At 45.1% G+C, this 12,865-nt stretch overlaps 1 protein-coding gene across 4 annotated transcripts in view; it reads left to right on the top strand.

The window, feature by feature from the left end:
- PLCH2 (phospholipase C eta 2) overlaps positions 1 to 12,865 on the top strand; it is a 595,308-nt gene that overhangs the window by 148,032 nt on the left and 434,411 nt on the right. Inside the window, exon 1 of one of the 4 annotated variants that reach the window (XM_083163314.1) lies at positions 5,322 to 5,809. The exons of 2 other annotated variants lie outside the window; for them this stretch is intronic. In XM_083163314.1, coding sequence (XP_083019440.1) covers positions 5,779 to 5,809 — 31 coding nt within the window. In that variant the 5' untranslated portion in view covers positions 5,322 to 5,778. Of the gene's footprint in view, positions 1 to 5,321; positions 5,814 to 12,865 lie in introns of those variants that run through there. One more of the 4 variants, XM_083163315.1, reaches the window with a different exon arrangement.

Below are 12,865 nucleotides of genomic sequence, written 5' to 3'. Positions count from 1 at the left end.
TCAGGGAGTCTCCTGCAGAATGCAGAAGGGTAGGCAACTATGTATACATATTACATACATGATAACATGTATATATGTGCCTAACGATTCCCCCCCGACTAGATGGTCAGTGCTGCTAACTGCCTAGGTTTTAGCGTGCCTTGGGAATTATATAATATAAACATAAATATATGCACCAGGGATGTTACCTACACAGATCATTTTCATACAGTACCCTCCATGCTGTGTATATCATTACTATCTATGTGAGCAGCGAACGTATGGCATCCAGTTAGATGTACTGTATCTCTGTCCTGCACAATTTCCCCTGTGGCTTTCTTGTGCTCCATTCTATTTGGAATACAGCAAGAAAAAAACAGATGTTCACAAGCTCTAAAGCTAAGTGTAAACCTATCACAAACACTCAGCCTGAGTGGTTTCATTAGAGGCCAAATTCACATGTAGGTTGGCAGAATGGATGAGATCTGTTTGCTTAGCAATTGGGTGTCACAGGGGCATAATGCAGGGGAGGAGACAGCACTGAAGTGACGCTGCTGCCGCCTCCATAGCAGTGAACGAGACCCGGGTTTTTCAAAATGGTGCTTTCACACCGCACAGAGAAATGGGTGAACCCGGCAAAACCCCGGGTCGGACCCGGGTTATTTGTGCGGTGTGAAAGGGGTATAATAGATATATCTGCAGATCAATTGATCTGTAGATATATCTTCTGACGGATCGGGCTCTATGTTCTCCATTCAAACTGGCTGATCAGTCGGGACTAGTCTCACAACTGTTCAGTTAAGATGTCAATCTCCTGGTGTGGGGGTATGGGTAGTTGGTGGATCGCCAATACAGCCATCCGCTGTATTGCACAGACTGCGCATGCATCTTGGTTGCAGTGTGCATGTACCAAGTTACCTCTGTGCCGCTCATTATGAGGAGTCAGCCGCAGAGTGATTGACAGGAAGAGACCTTCTGGTGGGAGATAATGGTGTCTGCAAATATGCAGGCTTGTTGCGACCATTTTCGGGGCGTGTATCTGTGTGCGTCTGCGACCTATAAAGCATGGCGCCAGGATCACGTCTCTCCGCAGCTATTCTGCCGATTTTGGACGCTGGCTGTTGGTCTTGGCCAATGAGCATTGCCGGTACTGCGTATGTGCAGAGCCAAACGCATTCCTCTGCCTGCTGGGGTTGGACGCATGACGTCAGCTCCCTCCCCTATTTTGTTTCAAACCCAGCAGCTGCTGTCTGCAAGCCCTGGGAGGAGGAGGAAAGATCTTTCCAAATGATTTTTCCGCTGTAGGGGTGCTAGCGAATGGATGTGTACCCGTACACAGGGGCATGGACGGCGCCTTCGCTGGGGCAGTGGACAGCATTTACCTGCTTGCGGGGCCACGAACACACGCAGCCCAGCGAATCTGGCCCAGAGTACACAATTGCTGAGCAAATTGCAATAGCTTTGCTGGGTGTCTCGGTTCACATGTGGGCCACTGCGGCACTTGCGTTGCCTTGCAAGGAGTCGATGGATACATACCTGGCAATAAGGACTGGCAGCTAATGGCACTGATTGGCTGGGAAGGTCGTTACGGGCCAGTTACATACAGCATTTTGGAAGGGGCTCACAACTAGCCTGATCAGTCCCTTTTGTGCTCCCCCTCGTCAAAGCTTCCCAATTGTTGTCCAAACCATTTTACACCATTTACCACCAGCAACCTGGTAAAATAATCTCCTTTTATATTTGTGATTAGTTGTGCTCTATAAAGCAATAAATAGACAGCTACATATGTTGGTGGCCTTTTGTTCTGTGCTACAAATAAATCTTGTGCCCCTGTCATCAGCAAATTCAGTGAAATCCCCATGCCCAACATCATAGTCACAAGCATTACTATGATACACAATTTTATGTCATGGATTAGTATAATTTCCATCAGGCCATACTTAAATGATGCAAAGCAATGGATTATGCTCAGTATTGATCACTGTATCCAGGACAGTGACACACATATTCAGCAAATCAGAGGCAGTGTAGCATAGCGGTCAATCGCTGACACATATATGACCCCTCGTGACCTCATTGACACCCTATCAAACTTGACTTTAATGACTATCACCTATTCAACAACTCTCATCTATATAGAAGTGCTAAACTCAGTGACATTACTGGTACTAATACCGTGGCATACATAAAGGATAATAAATGAATGAAAAAAAAATACTAAATATTGTCTTTTAGATAAAACTGCCAAAAGACTGGAACCAGCACTTTTTATTCCACCTTGTATTAGTATGTTTTGCACACAATGGGATAGTCTTGGTGGCTGAGACTCTTGTTCAATTAGATGCCGCAGTAATGGTCACACTCTTGTCAGAGATCTGCACTGTAGACTGAAGTGAATGGCGGCATGTCCGCAATTTGTGTCATTGCGGACCTGCCCCCCCCCCCCTCCCCCCCCCCCCCCCCCCCCACACACACACACTATTCTGACAGTGCAGACAGTGAATCAGAGGGCAGGACCACAATGACGCAATTCATCATGAATTGTGCTATCATACCCCGGGCTGTGGGTGCAGGGGGGTGGGTAAGTCGGGTTGTGCAGGCAGGGGGCGTTGGCCAGGAGACTTGTCCACTCTTCCTCCTGGTTTTCAGGATCTCATCGCAACTGAGGACTCCCATAGGACGTAGTAGGACAACAAGAACAGTCGCCATTTGAAGTTGGTATCTTCTGGCATTCAGGGCCTAATTCAAGTTAGAACGGAAGGAGATGCATTCGGCCCTGTTCCGATGGTGGGGGGGGGGGGGGGTGTCTGTGCAAGCATGTATTTGCACATGTGTAGACCCCCTGTGAGAATGCCTTTTTTCGAGTGTGAGCGGGCGGGGGGCGGCATTATGGCTGTCTCCATGAAAACGCACATGACTGTCGCACCACCCCATCTTTGGCGATCAGCAGCAGACGGTTCAGATTGACTTTTATTTATAAAGGAGAGAGAGATCATTCAATGGTTGGGAGGGGGGGGGCTATGTATTTGTATTTTTGTAGTTTAATTAATTGGAAAATAAGGTCCACGTTCTGCCTCAGGGATGACAGTTAAGAAGAAGATTTCAATTAAATCCGTTAAGTAGTGAAAATTTATATTTTTCCCTTACGTTTAAGAATAAATGACTAGACCCCACAAGGCGGCACACAGAAATGCCCTATATGGGCTTGATGATTTATACACAGGGGTGTAACTTCCTTAACAAGCTGTCCCATATGATTAGTTAATTTGTATTAATACATAGGGGAAATTCGATTTGTATTTAATATATAGGGGGAAACGTACCAAAGGCTAATTTAAGCAGCAGGGCTATTCAATTAGTCCTGAAGTCCTGGACAGGCTTGAAAAGGAATCCGTGTTATATAGCCTGTGTTTGGGTGCTGCGACCGTAATAATCTATAGATCTTATTCCAGATTCTATGGGTAAAAAAAAACAGTGAAAAAAAATGGGCTCTAATTGAATAGCACCGAGGGGTAAAAGTTGCGGCTACCACTTTTATTCGCCCACAGAAAATCATCGCATTGATCTTCTCCAGTATGCACAGAGAAGCCACAGAAAAGGGGACATAGGCACAGTTGGGGAAGAGATGAGTACAGGTCGAATCAGCGCCAGCACTGTGGTTTTTGGATTGCCCATATTGACAATACCCTATTAATCTAAAATTCACAGACATGAAGATTGATATTCAATACCCATCCTTTGTCTGCAATGGAACCGTAGAGATTATCCAATTTTTTTTTTTTGCAGAACAGTAGTGGCATGTTTTGTTAATATTGAGCAATGTGAGCAATGTAGTTTACCTTTAGGTACCTTTTACAGCAGGCATTTCCAAACTGCGGCCCACCAGCTGTTGTGAAACTACACATCCCAGCATGCCTTGCAATCATTTTAGCATTCCCTAATAGCAAACTGTGGCCAGGCATGATGGGACTTGTAGTTTCACAATATCTGGAGGGCCGTCGTTTGGACATGCCTGCTTTACAGTATATACAAATGTAAATTTTGGGGGTTTATTTAGTGGTCCATTAAACAACTGCAAAAATAAGTAAAAATAAGCAAATTGGTTTTCCCACCAGGAAGTATGAGAATATGTACTGTGTCTTCCCATTGTCTGCATTCATGAAATATGGAGCGTATTCTAAAAGCATGGTGTCATAAACAAGGAAATAGAAGGGGGTCATAGGGGTGGGCTATCCTTCCCTGAATTGTAACTCACATGGCCGGCTGAGCCTCGTAGGAAATAAATCTCACAAGCAGCTGGAAGGCCAGTGGTTGCCAATCCTTGGAATTCCGTATTAGACTTAAGACCTTGAATGTAGGTCACAAATTTGGAAGAGACACGTACAAACAGTTATTTACAGTTCATATTGGTCAAACAATCCTATAATAGTGTATGACACAGAAGTCACCTCTCTTTCTATTTGTATAACGTATCATTTCATACTGCTACTGCAGCAAAATGATTGCAGTTTTCCCATGGAAATGGAGATTATAGCATTACAGTAATGCTATATGCAGTCCCTAAGTTCCATACATCTGTTTGCACACACAAGCTGCTGGAAACACCACATCACACCAAGTCCAGAGAGTAAGTGAAATATTATTCTATTACTGTATTGTAATGCTATTATACAGCTGTGTATGTATTGCTGCTCTCTCTCTCTCTCCTGCTGCTTTCACACCGCAAAAACGGCATTGACCCGTTAATTTAAAAAGTTTTTAAAAGTGGGTCAGACAGCCTTAACCCCTTTCACACCGCATATATTAAACGGTGCGGTCTAAAAGGGGTATTACCGATTCAATGCCGTTTTGTCCCATCACATTACACAGGGACACTGAAACGAGTAGGACCCTGCTTTTTTACCGTTTTGAATTACCGGTTTTCTTGAACCGGTAAATTCAAAACGGACCTTTCACACCGCACATATTACCGATTTGAAACGGTAAAAACCCGGCATTTTACCCAGTAATAAGTGCGGTCTGAAAGGGGTATTATAATGATGTATTCAGGGACGTGGTTAGAGAGCTCACATTTAAATGTGCAAGGATTGGAAATACTGAAGAAAACAATGCGTCTGTTTCCATGGTAATTACAGAGGCTTGTTAATAAGATATACTATGATATATAACTACATTGCATTCAACACCTCAGTTTCAATATTCAGGGTTCCCTTTCACCTATTGCTTCTTGACTTTGTTATTGAATCACAGATAATGTGGAACCTTCCTTCTCCCTGAGACAGGGTCTCACCTTTATGCAATGAGCAATGTTTTAATAAGTTCTTGTTTGCAGCAAATGAGAAACCTCAGGATAAGAACCCGAAGTGTGTCTCAGGCTGGGTGAGAAGGTGCTGCAGGATGTCACAGCCTTGTGCCCAGGTGTTTCAATATTTTATTAATCAGACGCCAAGTGACTGCTTGATGGTGATATTAATCTAATTGTGAGGGATCCAACCTTCTGGCTCCCTCCTTCCTTCCTATGTACTCAGTGGCACAGGAGAGCACAATGACAGGAGACAGGGCAAAAGGAAGGATGATTCCTTAGTGGCTGACTGGATCAGTGGATAAAATTCAAACTAGCTTCCCATAGAAACAGGCTCACTGGCACACGAGATTCTCCACTCGCTGAGAAAAGCAGAGAGAGAAAGAGAGAGAGAAGGAGAGAGAGAGCGAGCGAGGCAGCGCAACACGGAGACAATGATGGGAGCATTTACATCGTAACACAAAGCTGTTGAGCAGCCCTCCTGTCTACACAAGACAATGGATTTAGGGAGCCTTCCGCAGAAGCACAGTAGGTAGCCTTTATTTCTATGACTTTCATTGTCTTTCCTTCTTCTCTGGATGTATCCCTCTCCCCCTACCACCTGTCTTGCCTGCTCTCTTACCTGTAACCAGATGCACGGCTGCATCTTCTTAAGATGTCCTCATTGCATTAACCTACTGATTGTAATGTGAATGATAGAATAGTATTTTAGTGTCTCAGTAACTGTATAGGCCAAAGTTACAAAAAAGTCAGTTATACCCAAACTGGGAAAGTCTCTCTCACACACACACACACACACACACACACACACACACACACACACACACACACAACCTTTGGCTTCTTTAGAAGAAATTTTGTAATGGTTAAATCGTAATAATGCAGCCTATTTATAAAGTTGTCGAAATATTGTTTGATTGGAGGATGTTTGACTTGAGATGTTGGCTATCTTTAGGTTAGACACTTTACTTCCCATGCATCTTCTAGAATTCAGGATGACGAATGATGTAGTCCAGGGGTTCTCAAACTGGGGCAGTTCACATTTTCCAGGTCACCCGGCAGGTGCACTCATTCCTCATTGACACATTTTAAAAGATCCACAGGTGGAGCTATTTATTTCACTTGTGATTCTGTGAGGAGACCGAGTTTGAGAACCTGCAATGTAGTCCAATACTAAACACCAAGATAATAAACTGTAGTCAGCACAATTCATCCTATTAGAGTCATTTCAGGAAGTGGTACAGACCGGTAGGATGCTTCTTTGTGGGAGAAGATTGTTGCCTATTGACAGGTAAACTTTCCTGCTTCAACATTTGTAGCAAAAATGAGCACAATGACCCACTAGGGGTGCCTGCTCCATTAATTTGCCAGTCGGCAACTCTCAACAGGTCATGTTTTCTGATTTCTTTAATCATGCAAAGGTAAGTTCATCTATTTTGCTGGATCATTAATTATCCCACCTGTTTCTACAGCGACAAATCCCCCAAAAAAACATGACCTGTTGAGGACTACGGCTGTAAATAAAAACACAGAGGCAAACATTTTAGCATGTTAGTATAGCAATGTGACACAAAGAGGTCTAGAAGACGCCCAAGCTGCCACCCACCCTCCCTGCGGTCTGCTCGCTAGATGCTCACTTTTTGTCAGTGTCAATTGGAGGACGCCGGGCTAAGTCTCCAGTTCTTGCTTCACACAGAGAGGATGCTGATTGCTTGTGACAGAGTTAAGCTCTGTGGATCTATGGTAAACGCTGGAAGCATCAAACCAGTGTTTCATAATGCACCCTCTTAATGGCTCCCCAGCACTACAGGCATCTGCAGCAGCTAATGAGTTAAATGCCTCTACTTTCATTACGCAGGAGCAGAGAAATAAATTGCCCTCTCCTGGGTACCACAAGCACTGCTAATAATGCAAGCTCTCCCAGGTAGAGGCAGAGGAAAGCAGCTGATGACCATTAGTGGTAGAGAGAAACTGTGTTTTCCTGATGGTTGTCATTTGTATTCCCCCACTCACAAAGTTGTCGATGAAAGCGGCTTTGTATGTATTTTGCACAGGTTGGCTTATGTAAGGATTGTTAGTTCACAGGCACCTTTCTGTCACAGGGAGCATTATTACAGACATTCCTGTTCACTAAACAGTTTGCAGAGTCAGAGTTAATCAGCGAAAGATGCACAGTACATTGTTATTCAGAGCTCTAGCACATGAGAAGTGTCACATTTAAGGCACAGGTAGCTGCCACCCATCTTCCAGACCAGGGTGTTAATTAAAATGTATTTCTTTGGTGTGTTAGGAAGTAGAACAGCAATATTGATGCGAAGCAACCCCTTAGACAACCTTATTAAAGTTAGTAACTAAATATGGATTCTGCTCATTAAAGGTAATACTGCAAGATGTACGCTGACAAAGGGTTACACAATCACCTGCTTACAGGTACACACGTAATAGCCTGCACATGTAAATAGTGATATAGGATTGTGTACTGTTATTTAGGAATGTGTGGCAGCGTAGAACCTTCATTCAGCCAGATGTGACATTGCAGCACAGGTGTAAGTGATATTATCCATGGTACCAAAAGGGGGATATTCAAAGGATAGTTTTCCAGCGGCTAGACGAGGACATAATAAAAAGAATAGTACTAAGGTGGCTTATATATCCAGTTGTGGTGTAATGGGTTTTCAAACTGTACACATTTTTAAGGACATGTTTTGAATGGGAGGGAGGGGGGGGGTCACATTTCAGGAATGATTTTGATTCTCCTTTCACAGGTAGGTTTAAGGCAAAGCGAAAACAACTGAGAGAGTTTGTTGTGTTATTATAAAGAATCCTGATGTGTATTAGAATCGTGCTCTGTTCCTTTGTTCACTGCGGTACATGTGGCTGACCAAGGTGGATCAGTGGGTATGTGCAACCTGGCTACTGTACCATGCAATATGTCCCCAGCTAATGCCAGATTGCCAGTCACTTGTTGAAGTATATGTCTAGATATGACAGTAAAAGCTGCTGTTGCCAATCTCTGGCAGGTGTGTCCTATCCTACAGGGAGAACATGCTCTGCTCCTGGACTTCCCTGGTAATGTAGGATTGCCATCACCTGTGGTGAGCCAGGTAATTGATAAGAAAGGCGTTTCACCACAGGTGCTGGCAATCCTACATTACCAGGGAAGTCCATGAACAGAGCATTGTGTCCCGCATGGAGAGCGTCAGGTAGGCAACCCTGGTCTTTTGGCATCTTACACGAGGGTATTTGTACATAGCACATACAGACCCTGCTGCTACAATTTCCACCAGGCTCACTGGGCTTAGCAGCTAACACTTCGGTTAAAGCAGTGGTTCTAAACATCACGTTTTCCCAACAGGTCATGTTTTGGGGATCTCTGTCTGTGGAAACAGGCAGAGCAATTAGGTATTCAGTCAGTGGCTAGACAATGTTTAAGTCAACCGTGAATCGGTCGACATACCTTAGGTGGACACTGCCAAAAGATCAACACAAGCTTATGGATTGTCATAGGCAATGTTCATAGTCAAAGGTGGTTTTTCATAGTTTACTATCCAAGTGGGCATAGAGAGGGAATACAATATTGTGCCGAGCGCAGCGAAGGACTGTGCCCAAAGCATGGCGGACAAAGCGAGCCATGCGAGGGGACGCGGTACATATACACAGTGTCCAGGGTGACGTATGATTACATACAGACACAAAAAAAAAGCAAATCTCATGTCGACTATAAGCTAGTGTTGACCTTTTGGCATACCTCCCATCATGACCCTCTCCAGGAAACGCCTTTCTTATCAATTAACCTCTTCAACACAGGTGCTGGAAATCATACATTACCAGGGAAGACCAGGAACAGATCACTGTGTCCCTCCTGAAGAGTCTCATGTTGGGAGGTATGCTTTCGGTAGTGTCATTGTCTATCATCTATACCGTAACCGAACAATTACTGACCCTGCATAATAGACAGGTGCAATACATGACCTGTTGGTGGTACTGGAGGACTGGAGCTGAGGAACCGGTGGGTTATAGTCTATTTCTGTGATGCACAAGACATTGTAGGGTGCCGTAGCACAGACCACAGCAGAGCAGCACCGGATCAGCAGCAGCAGCTCTCAGACAGACAGGTAATTAGCCAAGTGACGGCAGGTGCGGGAAGAACAGCCGAGCCAAACAAAAGCAGAGGCTATGCCCAGGGGGCGAGACAACTCTGTGCCATACATCCAGCAGAGAGGATAGGAAGCGAGTGGGGATGAGAGAACTTTCACAATATTACTTCCATGCTGCCGGCGAAGCCAAAGCAGCAAAGTGTTTAATCACCAGGGAAAGTAGGTTACAAGAATCCAATGGGGTGTTTTTTGTAGCTGACTTATGTATGTTGAAGTCGTCATGTATATGTCTGTGTAATAAAACACCAGCGTGGCAGCTAACTACTGTCTCTATTAAATTCTGCAATATATGAAATGATGGTCTGATTGTATAATTGTGTCTCTGCGTGTGCTCAGTGTACTGATATGGGGCTTGTAATGATTGCCGCGTAGGGTGACGTTACCAATGCTAGGTATTACTACAGTAATCTTAGGATGCATGATTAGTACATCACATACGGTTACAGCCAGAGGGGTGTCTGGAGCCGGCAGCAGGGGAGCATCGGTGCATGCAATGTGAACCATTACTTAGAACATCCACATTCTCAGTGGTGGTAATGTTTGTTTAGGAACATTTCTCAGCAGTGGTGGAATTTAAGGGTGGTGAGCCCAGGTACAAAATTATAATTTGCCCTCCCCCCATCTCTAGGCAATTTAAGTTCACAATATGCAACACAGCAGTGGGCGACAGGGGGAGGCAGATTGTGACTGTGGGAGGCAGAGTGTGACTGTGGGAGGCAGGGAGATAATGACAGTGACAGCAGTGGGCCCCTTAGTCTTCAGGGGCCCCGGTGCACTGCATCTACTGCACCAATGGTAGTTCTGCCTCTGTTTCTCAATATTAATGTACCTAGGTTTCTTAATTAAATACTCTATTATTGTCAGACAATCAGGGAAGTACACACTTTATTACAGCCCAACACTCAGGGGAGTGCTGGCAACCTTTATGCTTATAACTATAGCAAGCGGCAGGATGGATGGAGGGGGGCTGCTCTGTCAGGAGGCGGAGTTTGCCAGCAGTCAGACAGTGCCCCGCCTCCTGATTGCCGAGTCCAAGTACAGTCCGACAATCAACTACCACCATGCCGTTGCTGCTTCGCGCCCCAGTGTTGCTGAGTAGCGCTTCTTGATGATGAAGTGGCTGGAGCACCAGACGGCTGTGTGCTCTTTAGGGTCAAACAGCTGGGGGCGACCGATTCCATTGTCTCCGGTACTTCTGCCGCTGCACCTAGAATACCTGCTTTTTCCCACGGCCATCGCAGTGCTGAGCAATTCCTGGCTTACTCGCCGCTGCGAACAAAAGGGAAAAAAACATTCCACGGTGAGTGATTCCGAATGGTCTTCCACTCAGGTGCGCGGCTGCGGAAAAAAAAATGTTTTCTTTTAATTGAATTAATTAATTCAGCCCATGGAACTACAGTAGTAAAATGATTTAGAAGTTTGGGATCAGAGCAATTTGTATGAGGTGGAAGAAGTCATTTTAATCAGTGCGTTCTCTTGTGGGATACGTTGATCTTTCCTACGGGGCTTGGGATAAACACTTTGGCAGATTTATTAAGCTCGGTGAAGTGATAAACTGTCTGATTTTTATCACCGGCCAATCAGCTCCTACCTGTCATTCTTCAAACCAAAGCAGTAACTTCACAGGTAGGAGCTGATTGGTCGGTGATAAAAACCAGACCGTTTATCACTTCACCAAGCTTAATAAATCTGCCCCTCAGTTACTGTTAGTTAAAATTGAGAGTGATAAACAGCCAGCCAATCAGCTCCTGCCTGCCATGTCACAGACTGTGTTTGAAAAATGTCAGGCAGGAGCTGATTGGCTGGCTGTTTATCACTCTCTATTTTATCACCTTTGAAGCTTAGAGAATCTGGCCCATGATTTGTTAACCTAAGTCGTAGTCTGCATATGAGCTGTGTATTTATGTATAAGGGCCAGGTGCACTAAGCTTCAAAAAGTAATAAAATGGAGAGTGATAAACAACCAGCCAATCAGCTCCCGCCTGTCATATTTCAAACAAAGGGCGGGATTCTCTCAAGCAGAAATGCAGTACAAACCCCGTTATCTGGGTTTTTACCGCATTTCTGTATGCTCTAGCCCCCCTCCGCAGTGTCAGCGCTGCGGAGGGAATCCCCAGCAAAAGCTGGCGATTCCCTGCAGGAGCCTATGGGCTTCTTAACGCAGCGCTGTGTGAGGGATCCGTCACGGATCCCTCCCAGCATGCAGAGCCGCATCGCAAGGGACAGCTCATATCGCAAGAGCTGTCCCTTGCATTAATAATTGCATATTTTAGAGCATATGCGATTATTAAGAATGCGGTGGCCGATGAAGGGTGGTGATACAGGGCAGCGGATGTTAGAACATCCCACCCCCAGTCTGTAACAAGGCAAGTAGGATCTGATTGGCTGGTTGTTTATCGCTCTCCATTTTATCACTTTTTTGAAGCTTAGTGCATCTGGCCCCAACAGTGAACACAGGCACCACCACTAGGCAGGTCTAGGCATTTGCCTATGGCGCCGGCCACTGGAGGGCGGTACTGAGCCGCCAAGGGGAGGTACCATAGAGAGGTACCATAGAAAGCAGGGAGCGGGGAGCAGGTGAGACAGAGAGCTTCCCTCCCCCCCCCCATCCCGGGGGCTGCCCCCCCCCCCCCCCCCCTGGACACAGGGAGTGCGTGGGCCCACCACAGTACCGCCTGCACCCCCCGTGCTGCAGTATCGTCCGCGCACCCCCCCCACCGGAGTGCGTGTAGTGCCGCGCTGAAATCCCCCCACAGAGGGGAGCGTGGGGGGGGGGGTGTATTTGCCTCGGGCGGGGGCTTGCACCGGCCCTGCAGGCACCACGGTTGTAAGTAACATTACTTTACGATCTGTGCAGCTTTGTCTGTTAACACTGGAATACAGTACATCCAATTAAGTACACACAGTATATGAAACAAGATGCCGTGGTCAGTTTGACATTCAAAATGTCTTCAGCAAGAACAGGAATGCTGACATGTTAGTAATACAGTTTAAAGCATTTTTACAGTGTCAGATTTTACTTTGAACATGTTACTATTACCATCATATTTGACGCTGAAAAGCTGACACTTAAAATATGTTAAATCTTATTATTAACATGTCGGCAAATCAGGGTTGACCTTACACAGCATAACAGGCACAATTATTTGATATAACAGTATAGATGGCAACGTATTCTATTCAGTATGGAGGAGGAGTGATTCACTTTATAGCAACCTGTGGTAAAACGCGTCCCCATTAATATCTGACACCTCATTATCGATAACATAGTTAATGCCATTACGATAAATGACATACAAGCCATTAGAGAGAAATTGATGTGCTTGTTAGTCAACATGAAAAGCAAAAGGCCAATGATGTCGTTATGCAATGCAATTGTAAAACATAGAAATTGACTCATAAAATTTGCTTTAAAAACAAGAACATT

This window comes from Crinia signifera, chromosome 19, assembly GCF_055691185.1.
Source record: "Crinia signifera chromosome 19, ASM5569118v1, whole genome shotgun sequence".
Taxonomy (NCBI): Eukaryota; Metazoa; Chordata; class Amphibia; order Anura; family Myobatrachidae; genus Crinia; species Crinia signifera.
This window is presented reverse-complemented; position numbering and strand designations above follow the sequence as displayed.